The 22,920-nt window shown below is 43.9% G+C and overlaps 1 protein-coding gene across 10 annotated transcripts in view; it reads left to right on the forward strand.

Annotated features, from left to right (window-relative positions):
* Window positions 1-2,692: 2,692 nt before the first annotated feature.
* The window catches only part of LOC119548558 (protein turtle), a 41,797-nt gene continuing 21,569 nt past the window's right edge, over window positions 2,693-22,920 (forward strand). For 5 of the 10 annotated variants that reach the window (XR_005219300.1, XR_005219299.1, XR_005219302.1 and 2 more), the window contains exons 1-4: window positions 2,694-2,823; window positions 4,260-4,555; window positions 15,433-15,860; window positions 20,763-20,884. Coding sequence is in view for 6 of the 10 variants with exons in the window: in XM_037855865.1 (XP_037711793.1) it covers window positions 15,494-15,860; window positions 20,763-20,884 (489 nt within the window). In the remaining 4 variants the exon portion in view is untranslated. Of the gene's footprint in view, window positions 2,824-4,259; window positions 4,556-15,432; window positions 15,861-20,762; window positions 20,885-20,958; window positions 20,968-22,920 lie in introns of all 10 variants that reach the window. The other 5 variants (XM_037855859.1, XM_037855862.1, XM_037855863.1 and 2 more) reach the window with 3 other exon arrangements.

The raw sequence follows: 22,920 nt of genomic DNA on the forward strand, positions 1-22,920 counted from the left end.
ACACTCATACATTTTTACGACTCGAGCATTAAGTTAAAATTTGTGTTAAATATTTTATTGTTTTTATGGCCACATGAACACCTTGCAGCGACACGAGCCGGGCAAATTATGAGATTCAAGGGGAGCCCAGCCACTGGGGAGCTGCTACTGGGATCAGGGGCAATATTTCAAGGCCCTCTATGTCCTTGCTTATGCAGGGTGTGGAAGGAACCACAAGAAAATGGGGATGCCAAGGCATTACATTAAAAATATCATACGATTTTATTAAAAGGTAAGATAGTACGCTGTAAATATGGAATACTACTTATTTTACTTCTCATAATAATTATTGAGAACATTCTTCTTAGGATTTTATATAAATCGGAATGGTGGGGACTCCATATCATAGCACTTGCAAAAACACACAATTTTATAATAAAGTAAGATGGCACCGTGTAAATGTGGAGTACTATTAATTTGAATTCACATATTGTTCAATTCTAGACATTATGTTAACTAAAATATGAAGTAAATACGGATTCCATTTCATAACATTATAGATATCATCCGATTATAAGAAAACGTAAGATAGTTCGAGGTCATAAGAAAGTAATATAAGTATATACTTCTTATGATAATTATTGGGTACGGCTTAATAACCATTTAATTTTGTATTTATCCAGTCCTTTTTCAATCCCAAAAACCACACCTTTCTTGGCCACTCCCTGCACATTCACCGTAACTCTCTGGGGGACCACAACCGGACTCCCACTACGTGCGGTCATTAATAGTGGCCAACTGCCCCCGGATTGTCCCACTCAAACACGATAATCTAGACACTTCCTGGCTGAGCTCAAACAAATCGGGATTCGGGGTGATTATGAAATTGGCAATTAGTCGACTGAGTTGTGACAGCTGCTCGATTCCAGGTAGAATCGACTGCGGGGCAACATATGGCAGTCTAAGGCTGAGGCCCTCAGCCATTCAGCGAATCGCACTTGACAGCCGTGAAGCGTCGACTTGCAGACGAATAAAACACTCTGGGAGGCATTCACCTGTCTGAAGTCAGAAATTAGTGACTTGGACTGCATTTAAGAGGGCGGGCGACCGGCGCTATTATCCCATACATATCCACCTATTAACGGGCCGAGTGAATTATGATTACGGGATGGCATGCAGGGGCTCATGTTATGGCATGTAGCCCCCGAGCATTTGCAGATTTATTGCAGCTAAAAATCAACGCTAATATAATGCATAAATCAGGGGTGCCTAAGTCAACATACTATATATAAGGTAAATGTGCCAGTGCACCGGGAGGAGGTCCTTCGAAGGATTCTCGCCTGTGAACCAAGTGAAATTCAGCGAAAACGAAACATTTTGGCAAAGTCGTTGGGCGGGTGGTAAGGTGGATGGTTTTGGACTGGGTGGTAATACAGCATATTGAGGGCGTCTCTCTCTAGGACTCTCTCATTTGCAGATTTTGGCGCAGGCGCTTTGATTTCCACCTTCCAGTGGCGAAGTTCGCCTCTCCGTCTGCAAGGGAAATTTTTTGGGGAAACTGGGTTTTCTCGGCCACAAACAGCAGATGTTGGCTAATTAAAGCATTACAACGTAGGTCAGGCTCGCCTTCGAGCCGTGGGAACTTTATGACTGGCCAAAAGTGACGATGCAAATGGACCATCATGATGCACAGATCCCGAGTGCAGGTAGCGACCATAGATCACCAGAGATGATGTACCGCATTCTTGGGCATAATTAAAAAGCCATTTAAGCGGGGGGTTCGCTCAAATTATCCAATTATCTGTCCCATGGCAGAAGTTACGGTTCTATGGTTGCTCAAACAGAAATGTTTTGGGTGTTTGGCACTTAACACATTTCCACATGGCTTCACTTTTTCGGCCTTTAAGCGGGCTGCGCAGGCGCTTTCCTCGTTTTCTGAGCGCCAAACGGGTTGGGAGTTTTGCGGAGAAACTGGTTTTTGGGTCACAGTCACATCGAAGGGCCGCCGACAGCCGAGAACAGGTAAACTCGAGATAATTATTCAATGAAGTCGAGAAGAACAGGGCTTTCCACACGGAGAAAAATAGAGTTGGTCATAAGATGATCTAGGTAGTTTAACTATGAAAAATTTAACACTTTCATTAAGTCGTTTACAAAGTGTAAGCCTATGTAGTTATAAGTAACTCCTAGTCCCAAATCTAAATCTCCTTGACTATTCGATGTTAGAGGCAGATTTTCTTTAGGTTCTTAATATGGTTGGTTGTGGTAAGGATAAGTCTGTAAATATTTTAAAAAAAATTGATAGTTCCGAATATTGTTAATGTTGAATCTATACTGGTTACAAATAAAGGAGTTCTTAGGGCTCATTCTTAGAAATAGTTAGGACTGGTTAGGATAGGACTGGGTAATACCAACTACTGTTTGGTAAATTTCTTCCTGTGCACTCCCCTGAGTTCTCGGGTTCTCTGTGGTCGGCGGAAAGCCATGTCAAAGGGTTAGGACAGGTTCGCTGGCACTACACTGTGCTACTCCCTCGGCCCGAGCGCGAACCCGAACCCTAGCCGAAGACGAGGTAAGCCCGAGACCGATTTGGCCAGCATCAGAGAATATAAGAGAATATGCTGCGCACATGCTCTCTCTTTCTCCCCAGAGCAGCCCTCTCTTTCTCCGCCTCGGCTGCAAGCAAATGCCGTCTCTTTTCGAGTGGCAAATAGAGCACTCCTGACGCAGATTCAGTACTCAATTGTTGTTCCACCACGGCGTACGTGAACGCGGATGAAAACCGATTTCCAATCCAATCCAAAGCAATTCAAAATCCCATTTCTATCGCAGCGTTTTGTGGCCGTAAGTGCTGTCTCGCTCTAGCCTCTTTCCCCGAGAGTGTGTGTGTGGCTAGGAAAATTGTACAAATTATGGATACGAAAATTGATGGAAAATCATGAGTGAAAAAAGAAAAACAAAGCGAAAGGCGGGCGGCAATCAAGCGGAACGCCAGAAATCTAAATCACCACCCGGAAAAAGGGGTGGGAAAACGCTCTCCCATTTGTGCGTGTATGCGTGTGTGTGAGTGTGTAAAAGTGGAAATTCGCTCGCGTTTTCGGCACTTTTCAGAATCGGAAAAACAGGACCACACCCGCGCGGGTGCAAAACTTGAAAATGGGAAAAAAAACAGAAAAGGCAAAGAAAAACAGCGCTGCAAGAAAAATTCCAGTTTCCCAAAGGATCGCAAAGAGAGAGAGGCAGAGAGTTATAAGAGTGGTTCTATAAACTTGTACTGCCTGGAAATTCTCAAGGAGGGGGTTTTTTGGGCCAGGACAGTTGCGCAAGTGAGCAGTTCCCGTTATTGGGGAATTTTGGCCAACAAGATAAAGGTTACGCATCAGCTGTTTGCTTATAGAGGGGGAAAAGGTGTCCTCTAACTAAGGAAATACAAAAATTTATTTTCAGAAATTAAAAAAATATTTACTAATAGTTCATAACGATTAATTTCCATACGTTATTTAACTAAAAAGAGATCATCGATAGTATTCTTTACACAAAAAAAGTGTATTGCCTAACATCTTTATAAAAATAGGACTCATTCATTTTTTTGAAGTTATTTTTAAAAGCCAGCTTAACCTTACCTTACTAAAAATTGCCAAAAATTAAACCCCTTATTTTCCCGCTGAGCAGTTGAGCAGTTTTTCCCTGCTGCCTTGGAAAACTGGTTCTCTCTGTTTCTGTTTTTCGGCCTGTGCAGCCGCCGCGATTTTCCAGCTCGCTGTTCGACAGACCCGTCAGTCGGAGTTTTCAAAAATTGGTGGCAATTGGTGTGGCGGCGACGCACAGCTGTGAGCTTCAGTTTCCGTTTTCCGATTCGACCTGTGATTTTAGCCCCCAAAAAGGGAAAAACAGTAGAAGGATGCTTATAAAGCAGCTCCTCGTCAAGTGACAATTATATAATGTGTATGAGAAGCAACCCCCTTTTGATCCATGCCCACATCCATGAGTCACGTGCTTCGGAGTGTGTGTGTGTGTCAGTGAAATCATGAATGCCAAAGGACCTCCTTTTGTTGTTGACCAGACGCGACAATTACCACATCAAAGGCGAAATACCCATACAATATTCCCATTTTTACGCCGTATTGATTTTATTTGTTGTGCATAAAGGCATAAAAGCCGCGCCTGTGTGTTTTTATACGTTCGCCATTCATTTTACGCCTTATGTCTTATGATTTCGCCCCATCCATCCATCCATTTCCCCCAATCAAATAGGAATAACATAAAAATCCTTTGTGCAGCCCCACGGTAAAGTCAACGGTTTCAAAGTCCTTCGTCAAAACGCATACGCCCAGTGTACTCGAAGTCGAAAGTGTCATAAAGTATGCGATTATCCTGTAAACAAAGTGTAAAACGCGCCCAATAAACGCCGAAAAAGAAAGGCAAACAACAAACAACTCCCGGATTTTACGACTTGAGCAATCAATTCCGCTGGTCACCCGGGGATTTGAGGACTCCCTCCAGGACTTGGATTTCCCCCCGGAACAGAACTATAGAATCGGATCTGGGCACGTCGTATAATGATTGCGCAAGTGAGGTGAGTCACCCATCTGGGCAAACATCGATATTCCGAAACGGAACGGGCTAAAATTACTATTGCTCCTCGGGGAAAACTAAAACAAGTACGGCACTCAACTGCAGCTGACGAGGGAAAACCTAACACAATTTGCACACACATCGAACCGAACAATCAAATACTCCAAAGTCCGCAGGCTAGAATTTAATTAAAACTTATGAAATTTTCAATTACACTGGCAAGTGTAAATAAGTGCGAGTGCGAGCATTACGGGCCCAATTCAATTACGGAATAACTGAAAGGCCAGAAAAAACACTCTCGCCCGGAAAAACAAACAGCCAGACTGAACTGAACTGAACTGGGCCAGAAAACTGAAAACAGAAAACAAGCGGCCAATGTTAGTGGGGAATTGGAGGGATCGCTTTTGCGAGGGGACTGCAGTTCGGCAGGGGTTTGATTGGTTTTGCGGCTTTGTATCCACATCTTCCTCAGACTTTCCGGGCAGATTGACCATCTGCAGTTTGAAATAACGAAGCAGCAAACATGTGTAACCGATGACGACAAAGACAGATACAGATACAGATACAGATGCAGAGCGAAAGATAAAGACAAAGGGTTATTAGTGGTTCGGGGGCCAGGAAATTGCAATTCCCATAGAGGGATCCGGATACGGATCCATGGTTTGCCAACTGCGTTTTTGCGCTTCACTTCACATCACTCGCCTCTTGGCAATCGTCTATTCGAATTTCCCCTCCCTAAGCTGTTAATATTGATAAATGAAGCAGTTGTTGTGCGCCCACTCTATGGGAGAAAGGATTACCCAGCCCCAAAAGAAATATATTCGGTCTTCTGTCCGTCTTCAAGTCCCTGAAATGCCAGCAATCATCGCCGGATCGATTTACCATTATGGTAGTACATGGGAGATATTTACATGTAACGGCTGTAAGTGGGTGCTTGCGTGACTGCCGACTAAGGTCACTTCGTAACCTATTCAAACGAGTTACGACCTCGCTTAGCGATAGCGATAACGATAACTATGCTCTCACACGAATGCAGTCGAAAACTGAGGCGCAATATGTGTAAACATAAACATGAAATTGGGGCCACCGCTTCGGGGATCGAAGATCTTGATACTCTGCGGGTCGGTATAGTTTGCATCCACACCTCGAAGCAAGCCAAATGTTTGAATGAATGATCTATTAAACGTTTTTTAATGATCTAAGCATTTGATGGTAGGTTTTCTATAAACAATGTCTGTAAATGCTGCTCAATGCTAATACTTTTTATGTAAATATATAAAACAAACCTACTTTCTTAGAGATAAATGTATTATAAATATTATGGTGTTTGATTCCAAACTACTGCTTTCAACTATGTGTGATCAATTCTATCAATCATGCGAGCTATCATTTCCCCAAATACTTCATATAAGAAAGTGTACCCCCGGATTCGATACGAAAATAAAGCACCTAATTCAAAACAAAAGCGATGCGGGGAACGGAAGCTGTGGTCAGTCAGTCAGTGAGTCTGCTTAGAGTTTTCGTGTTTTCGTTTCTTCGCTGGAATTTCTGAACTTCGGGGTCCGAGTCAGATTATCCAACAATGTGAACTAGAGTGGACCCCAAAAGCTGAGACTGCGAGGCCTGAGAACTTTATCAGCGGCTTGTGTTTGGGTATACACACTCCACACTCTCTCGATCGGACAACTCCAGAGTTGGCGCCCAAAAAACTGGCGCACATAATGGGACCGAGCGAAACTCGAGCCCAAAACACAAGTCCGAGATGAAGGCGTAGAAGTTTGGGTTTGGGATGGTGGTCGGGGCATGGGGGAACTTAAGGGGACTTGGGGTCTCGAGATCGGCTTACACTTGGAGTTGAGTTGTACATACGGGTTATGTACATCATTGGACTTCAGGTCTTCAGGTCTTCTGGTCGTATAAGAGAGCCCGACTCGAACTTGTTTTTCTTTTGCCGCGATAGATACACAGAATTTCCTGCAGCAGCCGTTTGTTCCTGTATTGACGTCAGATGGAAACACAGCATGCAATTTGCAGTCGACGATCGACGGGGCAATGGCAACAGCAGAGGACAGGTAGTATCACAGAGAGAAAAGTGGGTGTGATGTGAAGATTTAATATACCATTTTGAGAAATATATTCCATCAATCAGGCATTAACAATATCATTGGACAATGGGCAAAGTCTAATATGCATATGAAACATTTGCAATTTTCATTATCAATTTAACATTTCTTAACGGAATGCTTGTGGGAAGGGCTTTGGATATGCTAAGATCAAAATGAAATTGATTTTTTGTAGTATGCAGATAGTTTTTTCCGGTGCCGGGAAACCAACTCTCAAACATTCCCACACATCACGCTCAGGTGGAGTTGGGCGGGAATGGAATGGTTCGGTTTGGAAAGGTGGTGGCACCACATGCAGGGCTTCGCCAGAAGGTGCACCACTCGAACTCAAACTCATCGCACCTCTCGGCACCACTCACCCACATCCTGGTGACGCTTTGTTCTTGGCTCTTGTTTTTCTGTTTTTGTTGGGTTTTTACACTCCATTGGCAGTGAAGCGTTAAAATTGACCCAGTTGTTGATTTATTTTTACAGCTCTTCGGGTTGGGCAGTGCAACTCGAGTCGTGGCATTTCTCCTGCAATTGGATGGCCCTGCAAAAAATAATTCAAATTGAAAGGGATGAAAAAACAATGCGAATTTGCGTTTCCATTTAAATGCATGAAATATCCGAATATTCCAAAAAGTCCGCACGACCTGACTCGAATCGAGTCGGATCGAATCGAATCGCTTTAAGGTCTCGAGCTCCGTGCACGAATGCATTTTCAATTTGCTGGCTAAAAATTCCGGAGTCGAGATGGCTGAGAGGCAGCAAGTTTGCAGTTGAAGTTGAAAATTGTTTGCATTTTTTCGCTTGCGATAAAAAATAAGTACTGGTTGCTATATGGGAAGCCCTCTTCCCAGATAAAAAAGAAGAAAAACTCTGGCAGAGACAACTTGCCTTCCCCCTTTTTTGTCTCGTTGTTACTTCTCTTTTAATAACTATGCGGGCTGCTTTTTGTTTTCTTAGGGCCAAACTTCTGGCCCAGAAAACGGGGGTTGTGGAATGGAATTGCCAGGCGGAAAGAAGCTGAAAGTTTAAGTGCAAAGCCGGAGAAATTAAAATATTTCCATACTGCAACTTAAAGTTCTGCATTTGAATAAAATGTAGCGAAATTGGGCGGTCATGAAGTGGTTAACCGATTCGAAGAAACCAACAGGCTGCGGACTGTAGCCCTAAATATTTTTCCCAGGACCAGGAATGGGTGTTCATTATTTCGTAGCGACCATTAAAGTAATTTGCCACACTTGTCGCCGGCCATTAGGCCCCATTAAAGCGCAATCAGAAATCTTGTTTCCCTCCGCTCCTTTTGACCAATACTCGAGTATCAATTTGGCCGGCGAACGAAAAAGTTGCCAAAGTGTTGCCGCTGCACGAACCCTTTTTATTAGTTTTCCGATATCGACAGGCGGCAGCAGGAGGCCCTGCTTTTAATAAGGACATTCAGGCCACAGCGGCAAATAGTTCAATGGACTCGTCAAAACGCTGGGTCTTTCGCCATAAGACGCAGCTTAGCCCGGAAAATCAATATCCCGGCAAAGTCCCGAGCTCTTGTTGCCCTGAGCTGGCTGAAAAATGTTTGAGTTTTAAAAAATAAGGACCCGCTTGGCCTGCACGGTGCAAAGAAATTGAATATTTTATTCAAATACCCAGGGTTTATGTTACCAAAGCCAGAAAGGCAAATATCCCAGGACGAAGCGTCTCTAATTTCTCAATTTTATATTTAAAGTATTCGGGAGTGCTGCTTGATATACGATTTGCGTTCGAGTACCTCCATGTTCTTTTGATTAAAATCAAATAAATTAAATTAAATGCGTTTTAATTTTAGAACCACTTATATCTTGTGTTTCAAAGTAAATATTTTACTTTTCCACGGGAAACATGGAGATTTTATAATGCAAATATATAAGTATATATGTTTTATGGTAGAGTTATAATTACCAAAGCAATAGATAGAAAATATTTATTTTATTCTGTTTTAAAAAATAATGTATTTAAATATTAAGGTTTTTTAATTTCTTGAGTTTAAGTATCTTTTAATATTCTTTAAATATAGGTTCTCCGTATCCATATTTAATATTATAAGTTTTGATTACCGTTTATTTGGACCTTGGCTCCCCCGGTTTCGCTCTCTGTACTAAACAAACATCTGCATCTGGCCAGGAATGGAGGTCCTCTGGCTCCGGGGCGTTGTTGTTTACTTATTCAATTTGGAGCTGTTTGAACTGCGCTGATATGCCCATTACAAGGTGCCCAGCCAGCTATCGAGTGTACGACGTGCTCCATGGCGTATACGTAATTACGTTTGTCGCTGCCACATCGCAGCCCCACCCCCTCCCCCCTGCGATTGCCACTTTAAAGCATGGAAATTTATTTATTGCATAATGGGAAAAGTTTTGCACTTCAGTCATGATTTGCCCCCCGTTTCCCCGCCACCGCTGTTCGTCTCCATCTCCATCTTGTGCTATTCAACTCGCAGCATTTCATTTGATGCAGCGACCAAAAGACGTGCGTAAACAGGGTGGCCGGATTCAGGATCCCGGGATCCTTTGGCCAAGTCGGGGGCGTCGAGTGCTAAACTTTTTTGCCCGAATCCCGTTGGCTTTTTTTCTCCGCCGAACTCGAACTCGAAATCAACTTTATGCCGAGGCAACGGCAGCAAAGTTTATGGTCATGTCCGCCTGTTTGGGGCTCGGAAAAGCGGAGGAAAGTCGGGAAATTCGACGGGGGTTGGCCGTTCATTAGCGTTGCCATTACATTTATTTATTTTTCTTCATTCCGTTCTGTTTCGCTGTGCGCAGGATGTCTGATATACTGGCACATCGTCGGGGAGGAGGCGCCCATCCAACTTCCTTTCACAGTGGGTCCGAAAAGTCTCGAGCAGAGAAGCGGGAGCTGAAGCTGAAGCCGAAGACTAAAGTCCCCTTTAGTTAGTGTGAGAGCTTTAGTTTCAACAAGTTTTAAAAAGTTAAATGAGACACACAAACTTCACATAATAGTGATGGAGAAGTGGAGGAGATTCCGGGACAGTAATCAGGTTTCCAGAGGGGCTCAAAGTCAAAGAAAATTCTGCTGCACGCATGTCTGCAGTTATTAGTCGAATTGCGGTGGAAAAGTTCTTTTTTCAGACACTTTACAGGATTTATGGGAGGCCAAAAGACAGCGCACAGAAGAAGACGGCGAAAAGATGGAAAAGTTTGCTAAATTTTCACTTCCGCCGCCGCTTTTCTTTGCGCCTTTGATATTCCACTCGTCCATTCTCTCCGACTGCATAAATAATAACACAAACTTTTATTATTAATTTTGCTTAATCGAAATGCCGCAATTAAGCATGAAGCATAAAAGTTTGCCATCCTTTGTCCGCGCCCCTCCTCCTTTGGCACCCAGCTGACCTCCCGCCCTCTTTTTAGTTTCCAGAATAATTTTGCACTTTTACTCCGCCGAATATCTTTTCTAAGAAAAAGTTGGACGGCGGCGGTGGTTCTTTTTGCCACAGAAACAGAGCGCAAAGTTTTCTGCACTTTCCGAAATATTATTAAGAATTTAATTGCTTCAAAGCGCAAAGTTTTCATCCCAGCCGCGCTGAGAGCCACGCCCATCTTGGATAATTTCTGGAAACTGTAGAGCGAATGAGCGGAAAAGTGCCGAGTCACATGGCCAAGTACAATGACCAATAAGTAAGCCTCACGAGCGAAACAATCCATTACGGAGTCGCTGGCTACAAAGGCCGATTGCTGTGAATGAAAATCTGTTGCGTAATGGGGCAGCGATAAGAAAGTGAAAACTAAATGCTAAAATGTATAAACGATACACACGTCGCCTCATTTCCGGCCCGTTTTCATCGTGTGCCGGAGTCGTTTGAAATTAAATTTCAAAGGCCCGGGACCATTAGTGGCCTCCTCCTTTGTCCAGGTCCTGTCTGTCCCGTCCGGGATCCCGCCCCCTCTTAGGGGCTGGCCAGGAACCCACAAACATCCTGTTGATGTCAGCAAATTTTATTTATTTGTGGTTCGTGTTGTATTACAGCATTTTAGAGCAATTAAAATTGTACAATGGCCGGGGCATTTTGCATGCTGCCCACCGAGACTGCCCAAAAACTTGGCCACAGTCTATTTGGCCGCATTTTTGCTTCTTTTCTAGATCATTTAGCGGCCGGGCCAAAGTGCCTAATGATATATTGACTTTGCCTGCGCCGGCTGTTATGTTTCAAACTTTTATGGCTATTCTTGGTCTAATTGCCCGCGGTGGGAAGGTAAAACTCATTAGATTAAGTGATAGCAGTTCTCTTTATGGCCCTATCTCGCTAACTGGAATTAGCTGGCCACTGAAAAGTGGGGCCAAGGATGCTGGATACCTGGCAAAAAAAGGAGGCAGGATAATCGAATGGCAGTGGCTCCCACATAATGTCTGCTCCAAATGGCCGGGGATTGTCAATGGAAAGCTGCTCGGGAATTGCAACTGGTTTGGTTCCATTGTTCTGTCGTTTTGCCCTAGATATACAGAGCCTCTCTGGGTTTTTCTGCCTCGCTAACAAGCTTACGGACGGATGGCCTACGGGCACGGGCTCATTCCCCAAATGTAAGCCAAACAAGCAACGGGGCGTTCCATTTCATTAAAGTTTCAAGGCGTACCACGCGGCGTATGAGTGATACTAAAAACGAAGCAACAGCAGTTAAACGGGCGAGGTACACATTCTAAACACTCGTCGGAGCTTGGGAACTTACACAGCGAACTAAAATTGTTGAAATTTCTTAAATACGTGTTTAAAAGTATGCAGTACCCGAATTTCTAGTTTGAAAATATTTTGTTGCATACTTTTAGACACCTTTAAGAACTTTTTTAAATTTGATATTTTTTATATGTGGTTTCTAAAATTATGCAATACTGGGAGTTTCGTGCTAAAGATATATGGATGCATACTCTTACTCTTTATTAGGGGTTTAAAATTAATATAATTTTTAGTAAATCTGCTTGATTTGTTAATTGTATGATTGTTTCCACTCTTGCTTATATTTTTTTTCCTGTAGGAGTGCCTAACTCGCATATGAAATGGCCCTTTTCTTGGCAGTTTCCACCGCACAGTGTGCAAAAGTTGTAAAATTTGCTGTTTTGCGCCAAAGGGCACACACCCAGGGCAGGATACATACACAGCACTTGGGTCGAAAAACGAAAACTCGAGGGCCTGTCGAAATGTCTTGGGGTGTGGCAGCGACAAGTCCGTGAAGAAGTCCGTAGTCCGTAGTCCTTGGTCCGCAGTTCGGAGTCCTCAGACCCAAGTCCGGGGAGTAGGCACTCGCCTTTATTGGAGTGCAATGAGCTGTAGTCTGGTCCCCGTCCTGTTCTGTTCTGTTCCCAAGTTGTTGCGCACAACATGCTTAATTAGTTTCTGAAACCAAAGGGGCTGTGGCTGAGTCCGGGGTTAGAGGTCCTGACCATGTGTGAGCCAAGTGAAAATAATTTGCGGCTTCCAGTTTCGGTTGGCCAGCGAGGGTTTTTAATTAAAAGTGCCTGCTACCAACCTGGACCCATCCCCTTTTCCATCCCATCCATCATCAGCAATCCCCAGAACGTAATGCAAATGAGCGCCAAGTAGCCGACGTCCGTGGACGGAAGATCCGCTTCGGAGATGCGGTGGCTGTGTTTACGGCGGAGTCCCGAATCCCGCATCCTGAATCCTGAATCCTGCGCCGTGTGTGCAGCCAACCAAAAAGCACCAGCAAACGGCGGCGGAAGCGGATGCCACAAAGTGCTGCCACCGCACGGGCCGAAAATAAAATGGCCGCCGTGCGAGGACTCAGGGACTCATACACTGGCCGAAAAAATGTATGAATTGGGATCTTTGAAAGGTCGTGTTTTGTAAGGAATAGCGAGTAAAAAAAATACATTACAGTAAACTATTATCTAGTCATGTATAATTTTAGAGCCTTTAGTTTTTAGAGGTCGTTACACTTTTATGCTATCACTCAATGATTGTTTTAATGATTTTAAAGATATCTTATGTCAATATAGTAAATGCGCTTATTCGGAGGCACTTAAGTTACCTTTCAAGATACCTTAAGAGATATCAAACTTTCAGAGATTTCAGTATTTAGAGATTTTTCTTATGTCATTATACCCTTGAGTTGATAAAGATATAAAACTTCTAGAGATTTCAGTTTTTAGAGATATGCATTTTTTTTAAGTCGTTCACACTTATGTGTTATGATTATAAGGGTAAAAGGCGAAATAATGTTTTTTAGATAGGTAGGTAATTTACCTTTTAAACTAATACGAAAGCTGGACATGCTTACGTATCTCTTACGCAATTTTTGGCTTCGGTGGGATTGAAAATCCGTTTCCGAGTGTATGGAAATGTGCAGCGGGCCCCGTGACGAATGCTGGGCCGTGGGAAAGGGCCCAAACTGGCGCACACACATTTTAATGACAACGACGTGGCCGACAATTCAGTTATGGGTCTCATGGCACACCAGCCAGCACAACGGCCGAAACAAAAATGGGGGCGGGGCGAACCAATCAACTGATTTAGTGCACGATGGGCTGTCCCCCTGTCACCCTGTCCCTCTGTCCCCCCGTCGCCGAGCTCATCCTTTTCGTCCTTTTGGTCCTGGGGTATCAGCAAATGCAATTCGTTTGCTGATTTGTCATTGTTTGGTATGGCTGGTATGCCGGCTGTCCCCACAGCTCAACTTGAGCTGATTTACAAATGAAATCATACGCCATGGCGGGCATTTCGGTAATGAAAATTCAGCCATAAGGGAAATCATTTTTCCGGCTTTTGTTCTATTTCGGCTGTGCCAGTGACTGTGCCGTGCATCCTTTTCCCTTTTCCTTTTTTTGGGGAGCAGGACGAACAGGCACCGCACACTTAATGCGATTTTTGCTGCTTGCTTGTTGCCTGGCTTTTAGTTTTGATGTGGTTGTGAAGGAGCAGGAGGAGCAGCAGGATGTGGAGCAGTTGGAGTTCCGAGGAGCCACAGGACGAGCCCAGTAGCGCTGAGGGATTCGAGTGCGCTCTATAAATAAATTTCGTTTTAATAAACTTGTCATAATGGCGCTGGCAGCGCAAAAAGTTTTAATAACGCTCCACAAACCTTGACGTTATTAAAATTTTACATGTCATGCCAGAAAGGATTAAATTCAACGCACAAGGACTCTGCGAGTGTGTGGGTGTATGCTGTGTACTACACTGTTCTCACCGGATGTATTAAGTTATGCATTAAAATGGCACTAATGACGTTTATACAGCTCTGTCAGCCACGAAACTTTCCATCCATCCCCCCACACACACAAAAACATCCTGAGGGAAGCTTTGCTCGAGTTACTTAATTGCAGTGACAACATTGAATAAGGAAAGCAAAGGCTTTTCACCCTCCTTCCTCCCGGAATCCCCCGTTTTCCTTTCCAGGAATGAAAATCGTTACAAAAATGCTTTGCCTGCAATTTAAAATGTCTGTGTGGGTGGCTGTTTCTGTGTTTCTGTGGCTTTTTGTGTTTTCCCTGGGTGAAAGGGGGAGTTTTACGGCAGCTGCTTATATTTACGTGGCCATGTAATGGCGGAGAAAAATCCCGGAAGATGGGACCCCGAGAGTTTCATTTTGTACAAATTGAGCGAATTCCGCTTAAAGCATTCCAAATAATTTAATTAAAAACACATTTCAGGCTTTGTTGTCGACTGCGAATGACGGGGAATTTCCTTCACCTTTTTTTGTATTCTGCATACTTTTGTGGGCGACTCATAAAACACGCTCGGATGCCATTTCAATCAACTGCAGTGGTCCCCAAAACGGGGCCCCAATCACGATCCTTAGATAAAGTGGCGGGTGGAAAAACTATCAAACAAAGGCCTATCCCCCTCCCCATTCGCCAGCAGTCTTCGACACCCAACACGAGTTTTACATTAAAACGCAAAGTTTTATTGGGGGAAAAGTTTGCTCTATTTGTATAGGAGCCTCGTAAGTTTCTAGGCCGCTCCTTTGTCAGGGCCTGCACCCCCATCTCAATCTGCTAAGTGGTGTCCTTATCAGTTGTAGCTACAACATATTAGCTGCTTAATTTCACGGACGTGTGTGTGCGCCCACGGAGTGTTGAAATGGAAAACTTTTGTTTATTAATTTGTCAACGGCGCTTAGGTTGTCCAAGATGCTCGATAAGGTCTACCTGTCTGGGGAAATAGCATTTTTGTAATATGGTACAAGGTTTTTGGGGGCGGTGTCCTTGATGTTCAACCAAGATATGTTAGGGGTGTGTTGGTGGAAATAGCTAGACTTATATTAACTTTCAACACTTTGTAATACCTCGTGGTTAAATTAGATGTTTTTGCAAAAATTCTAGTTCCTAGAGTTGGTTCCAAATCAGCACCGAAAGTTGTCTTGAACCTACCAAAAACTTCTCACATTAAGAGGAAAATTAGAAAAGTTCATTGAAAGTTTAAACAGTTTTTGGGATCAAACATAGGTTTTTGGGTTGAATAACAAGTAAATACTTGACAAGCTGCACTTGAAGATGGGGTGGGCTGACCCACAGGAGATGGTCTAACCACTGGGGGTGGCGGAGGGAAGTGGGTGGCTTTGGAGGTGGCTGGGGCGGATCTCCGGTGACACTTGACGTCTGACACTGACGGCTGTGATGGATGACGGCTGAGGGACGTGACAGCTTCATCAAGTGCAGCCAGGTGCGACTGCAAGGCGTTCATTGATGGCAACATTTACCGCAATTCACTCGCAACAATGCCGATGCAAAGCTCTGACAGAATCTACCCCTTCTTTCTTTTTTCCAGATGACGCCACTGCCGGTGAGAAGGATACGTTAGGGCGGCGTCGAACTATGGGAACAGAGGCATGGGCGTGTGCGCGGACCTTGGGTCTCATCGATGGTGTCGGGCATTGAGCACCACCCAGCACAACAGCACCCAGCAATCGGAGGAGCAGGATCAGCAGCTGGATCAGCAGTCCCTGGAGATCCCCTCCAGGAGTCCAACGACGATTCCCGCTACTAAAACGCTGACGGCATCGCCGGCGAAAACGGCAGCTTTCACAGTGAAAACGACCAGGAGAAGACGAAGCCGGCGAAGGGCAGAAGGCAGCTCCATCTGGATTCCCCTCTGGAAAGGTCAGGGGTCAACGCCTACGATACAGGTGCTCCAGCTCGTACTGGTCTCGTTGCTGGCCCTTCTAGCGAAAAATGCCCAGGCGCACAACATTCCAGGTGAGTGCAGTGCAATCAAGTTGCTTAATTAAATCGCAGCGAAAGCCTCGACTATTCGCGGCCAAAATTTCATTTTGAAAATTTGATAGGCGCCCGTTTCTTTGCTCTTTTCGCCAGCTGAACTCTGAAAAGGGCGCATGTGTGGAACTTGATTTTTATTCAGCGAAAGCCTCGACTATTCGCGGCCAAAATTTCATTTTGAAAATTTGATAGGCGCCCGTTTCTTTGCTCTTTTCGCCAGCTGAACTCTGAAAAGGGCGCATGTGTGGAACTTGATTTTTATTCAGTACTCAGTACTCGGAGCTCGGTGCTCGGGAAAATGTAATGGCGCACAATAAGCGGCTTACGTGCGGCCAAAGCTGATTACATTTGGCAATTAGTTGACAGTTGGGCGCAGCATCGAGTGAACCGCTGGCCAAAAAAGAGAGAGTAGAGCTTTTATTTAGGCCTTTTGATTTATTCGTTCCCGGCGAATCTCTCGGTGATTACAATAGGTGGCCCCGAAAATGGTGATTTTTTGGAATATCTGATCAAATTTGTTGAAGTGGTAGCGATGGTTCTGAATTTCAAAGGTTTTAGGCAGGCTTAGATTTTATTTTGCACAATTTTTGGCTTTTTCAGAATACTATTTTATTTTGTTTTACGAAATGGAAATTTGGTTTCTGCTTTTAGATTTTTAAGTCAATTTAAAGTCGATGTTATTTAATCCTACCCCAAAAAGTCCACTTTCATTCATCAGTAGTTTGATTATATGTTCAGGGTATTTAATTTATCTGTATTTCACTCAATTTATGCATTTGAAAGTTGTGAGGCTAACTGTCAATTAAAGAACCTTTCGTGAACATCAGCCTGCCACTAAATTCAATGACCTGACCTTCACTCGCATTTTCCGTCCTATTTCCGGATAGTCTTCCCCGTCCTGCCGAAGGACATTAAAAGTTGCCACTGGCTTCGCTCAATGTACCGTGGCGTTCTTCGTTCCTCGCTCGTCGAGTGAATTAATTCAATTTAATTTAGCCGAAAATTGGAAAAACCGCTTGAGATTCCTTTCGCCATGACAGCGCAATGGCCACTTTGCAGCACGGTCGAAAGGTCAACGTCAAGTTGAAGGCTATGCGGAGGAAGGGGCGTGGCTGATGGCTGATGGCTAGATGGGGAATGCCGAAATAAGTTCCTCGAAGGCAACTCAACTTGGCTTTAATCAATGAAAACAAAGTGCGCCTCGCTGAATAACTCAAGCCAGGAACTCGTGTCAAGTGGTGGTGGGTGGGTGGCAGGTTGGTAGGCAAGTGGAAGGGGCCCTGAGTAGCGAAAACGTCTGCCTTTGGCTGAAGGACATTCTAAATGGAATAATGAAACCACTTTTGCATGTTAACGCCATCAAAAGGCGCGACAGAGGCGAAACACACGCGGGTACTTTGGCATCCTGGCTTCCCAACTTCCTGACTTCCTGCTACCCTCGAGTACTTCACTTGGCTCTCGGCGACATGTCTGCAACATTATCAAAGGGCAATAGACGAACAAGTGCCTTGACTGTACACCGAGAGAAATAGCTTAGATCTTACAACTACATAGTTGGAATTTGCTTAGGGTCTAATCAGTGGTATGAAACATAAGACACTAGCTTATATGTTGACTGACTGACTGGATTTTGCACTTTATGTTTATAAATCCTATAGGTTGCCATCACTTTAGGAATATTACTACAATGTATACTGGATACTGTATAGATTTCTGATCTTATGACACTTGCTTAATATTCGGATAGTGTGCAAACAGTGCAAAAGCAAGCAGCTCAAGTACTTTTTAAAGTATTTGAAGTGGTTTTGACAGTAGTGTGGTGTTTCAAAAGGTTCTTAGGGTGGTACTATCCACGTATTAATCCTATAAGTAAGAGATTATTTTAAGAAAATTTCCTAAATCCTAAGAAAGTGGTTTCAAATAATTAAACAGCAGTGTAATTGCTTATCCTTTCCAATGTAATTTTTCATAGCTGTGGACTCTTTTCTCCCAGTGCATGCTTCTCAGCATAATCACCATTGCCAACCCCATCAAAGTCGTTGTCGTCATTGTTTTTGTGTCGCTCCTGATGTTGTTTTCTGTATTTTTTTTCGGGAGCAGCCAGCGGAGGCTGAAAGGCGATGCAAATAGTCTGCCAAAGCTGGCCAAGTTAACATAAATTTATGCAAATGCCAAAGTCAACAAGCGAGGAGTGCATAAAGCGAGCCAGCGAGTGAGTGAGTGAGTCGGTGGATGACTGAGTGACTGACTGGTCGAGTGTCTGGTGGAGAGGAGGTTAACAAAGACGTCATGTAGCTGGAGCCCAAGTCCTTGACAGGCCTTTTCCCATCTCCAATGAGAACTGGAACGGGAATTAATGCAAAACGCATTAAGTTGATTTTTTTTGCCGGACAACGCCCCAATCAAAAGTGGTTGGCCAGCCCGAACAATTGCCTTCGGACATTGGTAGTTTGCTTAACCCTATTACCGACACAGATACAGTTGGATCTGGATACAATGGAAGAGGAGGGGGGGATGTGGCATGTGCAGGCAGGTCAGAAGTTGTTTGTTAACAAGTTTAGGGTCATCATGCCAGGGCCAGAGATTCCGAGCTCTCGGCAGCAGCTGCACAGGCTCCATCGCCATCTTCAAGTGGCATAGAACATCAACCCCCCCCCACAGACACACACACACACTCGCACACATGTGTGTAACAGGATATGCTCCCTTATTGGATTGGTCTCCAGTTTACTGTTGTTGTCCTGCTGTTTCCGACAATTCATTTGCATTTCCGTTGCCGCTTGCCGAGCTTTGAGCTCTGCTCCAATTGTAAACGAAATTTTCAGCTTGGTTGACCATGTCAACGGCTCAGAAAAGCTCATGGAGCGCCCCCTGGCGGTGATGGGTGCCAGTTTGGGGGCGGTGCATACATAAATAATGCCCAGCACATTTGCACCTCGGGGCAGTTGCCACAGCACAGAAATGAAGCGTCCGTCAAAGGCAGGAACAAGGAGCCTAATCAGCGCCTGTCAAGTGCCCACCGCAGTCCATCCTGGCATCCTCGTCCTCATCGTGGCACCTACTCTTGGCCACAGACAGGTGACAAACGCTAATGAAATGTCACGACTCGTTGTCAGGGCAGGACATTCGGTTGAAATGCTGGAAAGCAACTTTTCGTCAACCAAAGAGCTCTGTCCCTCTGATTTCCCACTCTGTGTGTGCGTGTGGTCAATAACTTTTATTCAAGAGGTCAACCAACATGCACAGAAAAAAAACTATGCACTGTATTCCAGCAAAATGTTTTAAATATATAGATCTAATGATTACGAGTTGAAAGCAGTGGACTTACATTGGGTTTTGCTTATCTTGAAACGACTAGTCACATCCATTTCCTACTGTCCCTATCTAAGCACCTTCGATCACTATAATTTAAGGCAATACCTTTTAGATAAGACGATAGAGGAACTATCGGCATCATAACTTTCTTCTTGTCCTTATCTAAGTAAGAAAAAAGTAATTTATTAACATGAAAACTAGCTAAGATTTTGTCCATCTTTTAAGAGAAAAATTTGAATGTAGAATTTTAGGGAACTCAACCACAAACTCATAGAGGTATCACACATTAAAGTCGGTATCCAATTACCAAAGTTACGAAATCTTGAAGTACAATTTTGGGCTCCCATACCGAATGCCATTGGAGCTACGGAAAAATCGAACATGAAAATGGGTTAAAAATCTGACCCTCGCTTAGGAGAATAATATTAATGTAGATTATTAGAGAATTTCCCCACAAACTCATGGAGGTATGTCACTTCTAAATCGGATGCCAATTACCAAAGTTATGAAATCTTGAAGTACAGTTTTGGGCTTTCATAACGAAAGCCATTGGAATTACGGAAAAACCGAACATGAAAATGTGTTAAAAATTTGACCCTCCGCCCAACGAAAAATTTTAAATTGGAATACTAGATACTAGAATACTACTAGAATTCAAAAATAAACTCACAGAGGTATCCCACGTCAAAATCGGGATACAATAACCCAAGTTATGAGGTCTGGAAGTGCAGCCCTCTTTGAGGGCTATTGAAAGTATGGAAAAATCAAACATGAAAATGGGTTAAAAGCTTGACCTTCTCTTGAAAGAAAAATTTGAATGTGCATTACTAAACAATTCTCACTTCGAAATCGGGGTTCAATAACTTATGTCATGGAACCTAGAAATGCAGTTTTGGGTACCCGTTGTGAAAGCCTTTGAAAATACAAATCTTCGTATTCAAAACATCATGTTTCTGAAAAACCGTCAGTTAAGTTAGATAAAAGATAATTTTTATTTCTGCTCCTTAGAATCTATGATATAGAATAGCTTTGGCCAACTTAGGTTATGCCGCAAATTTTTTTCCAAGTGGTTCCGAGTGCATTCCTCTGCATATTCTGGCCATAGTTTCAGGACCACACACATTCGCAATCACCGACATTCAATGGCATAACTGATTTCCAAACCAAAATGGAAGCCGGGTCAGCTATTGGTCCCCTGGGAGGGATGGCGGGGCCAAAACATCAGTCAATGACCAGCACTTGACATGTGACCGACATAGCCATCAACAAATCCATTTAAAAGTAACCCCTGGCACGATGGTTTTCCCATTCTTTCTGTCAGCGGATGGGACTGGGATGTGGCAGGATGGGATGGGAGGGCTGGACATTCGTCCTGGGCCACGTAAATCGTGCTGAATGTCACGTCTAAATAGAAAGCAATAACGAGGACGGGACTGCGGCTGCGGAATTGGCCGTATTATGGGCGCATCACGTTGGGGAATCCTGGCTGCGGTGGGAGTTCCCATTGGCCGATGTGTAACAAGTCATATATACAGCTGATATTCCTTTCTCTCATCCCTTTTGCAGAAGACGCCGTGCACATCACGGCCATCCTCGGCGAGGGCGTCATCTTCAACTGCCATGTGGAGTTCCCCAACGACCACCCCGTGCCATATGTCCTGCAGTGGGACAAGAAGGTGAGCGAAACGGTACGATATCACAGTTAACATTTCTTCTCTAAACTCTCTTTTTTACATTGTTGTTCCGATACGCAAAAACAAAGCAAGAAAAAGTAAGAAACAGTCAGTCAGAACAGACAGACCCACGCAGTAAACGAATAAAGAACTACCAACCTATTCAGTGTTTTTTCTCAACTAATACGTACAATACCATCTTATTGAGCCTTGTCCCCTGAAATCAGTTACTCAGTTTGAGTTCGATTACCTTTTGAGTTTATTAATCGTGCCTTAAAGCTTACAAAGCAGCAACCAAATTAACTTAAACCTAAACCAGTTGATCCGATAACCGAACTTTGCCAATGCCCGTGTTGTTTGTTGATGTCCATGCGATACAGATAACCATAAGTTATAGCTTGAGATGTATGTGTTTATGTGTTTCCACATTGGTAATTTGAGTACTTGATTTCCTCAGTTTGGTTTCAGTTCGCCTTGGTTCTCATTCAGCCATCAACCTATATCCTCCGGCCTGAAATCGGGGGACTATCCCGATACCGATACCCCGACCTGCCCCCAAATCACCAGCCTACACAGCATTTGAAATAGGCAGGCTTTCGGCTTTCCAGCGGCCGCTTCTGATCGGTTTTGGGATCGGATTCTTTGCGCCTCCTTTAAGTTCGCAGCCCACAAGACAAGCCACACCAAACACACAAAACACACACACGAAACACACCCAATATTCGACACTTTGAATCGAATTATTTTTGCGGCATTCGAAAACACGAAAGATGAAATTAATCAAATTATTTGTCAATTGAAGGAACGGGCTTCACAGCACCCGGACCAAAGAGAGCGAAAGAGAAGAAAGCAGTCGAAAATTCACATTCCACCAATAAAAGAAATCGAAAATGAAATTCCATTTGCAAATCAAATCAAATCGAAATTCGTTCGCAATCGACAGCATACACAAAATCTAGCTTAGCTGCTCACTGCTCACTGCAAAACCAAATGAAAATGAAAACAATTTCCACTCCCGTTTAATCCTCAACCATGCAAATCCCAAACAATTAGCCACAACCATTCATAGTCGAGCAAAAATATTGAAAACAAATTAGTCACATTGCCAAGACTTTAGTTGCGAGTGTTCGAAAACTCTTTCATGCCGCCTGCACCACCCGAAACCACCCGAAAGCCACCCAAAACCCACCCAACCACCCATAGTGGCAGTCGGAGTTGGCAGAAATATGCTAATGTTTGGCAAAGTTGAGCCGCAGATAAACAGAGCAAAGATTCGTTTGGAATTCCATGGGGATAGCTGCGCAAACTTTTCAGCTCTGCCACTCGGACAATCGATGGATGGCAGGGCAAACTCAAGTGGCATATTTTTGGCATTTTCAACTGCCACTGCACATTCCCGTAGGATAAGCAAATTTAATTCCAATCAAATAAGCAAAGGCGCAACGAAACACCCATTGCATATAGAGCACCGCCCAGTCACCCAGTCACGTCTTTTTCTCCACTCATCTTTTTCATTTGGCGTTTTTGTAATGTAATCCAATTATTTTCCCACCCTCTTCTGCATGCCTAGTGTGTAGCAAACTATTTTACCTGGCCCCCAACCACACCGGTAAAGAATTTAGTCGTTCTGATGAAACTCCCTAAGAAATTACGTTTTTCGTTATCAATTTAACATTATTTCACATTTTTTTATTTCGCTTCAACTTGTGAGTATCAAACTGATATTTTCTAGCTGTGTACGTACTCTGCTGCAAAGTTTGATGAAGCCAACTAACGTGGGCAACCTCAGCTCAGCGACTTCAAACTGAACCACGACCTCAAACAGCTTACTTTCCATAATTTCCAGCACGCCTAAGCCAACTTTCTTGGGGGCCGAAGCCCTGCGCTGCAGCTTGATGGCAAAAACCAAGGAAAACCGCAGGGATAATAAAGTGGGAAATGCCAGCGATGGCAGCCAGGATAAAAAGTCAAAGTCACGACTGTCCTTCGCTTAGCGAAATGCAGCCAAAGTTATGCGCATATATGTGTGTTGTGCTGGGCAGATAACGTCT

The sequence above is a fragment of the Drosophila subpulchrella genome, chromosome 2L (assembly GCF_014743375.2).
Source record: "Drosophila subpulchrella strain 33 F10 #4 breed RU33 chromosome 2L, RU_Dsub_v1.1 Primary Assembly, whole genome shotgun sequence".
Classification (NCBI taxonomy): Eukaryota; Metazoa; Arthropoda; class Insecta; order Diptera; family Drosophilidae; genus Drosophila; species Drosophila subpulchrella.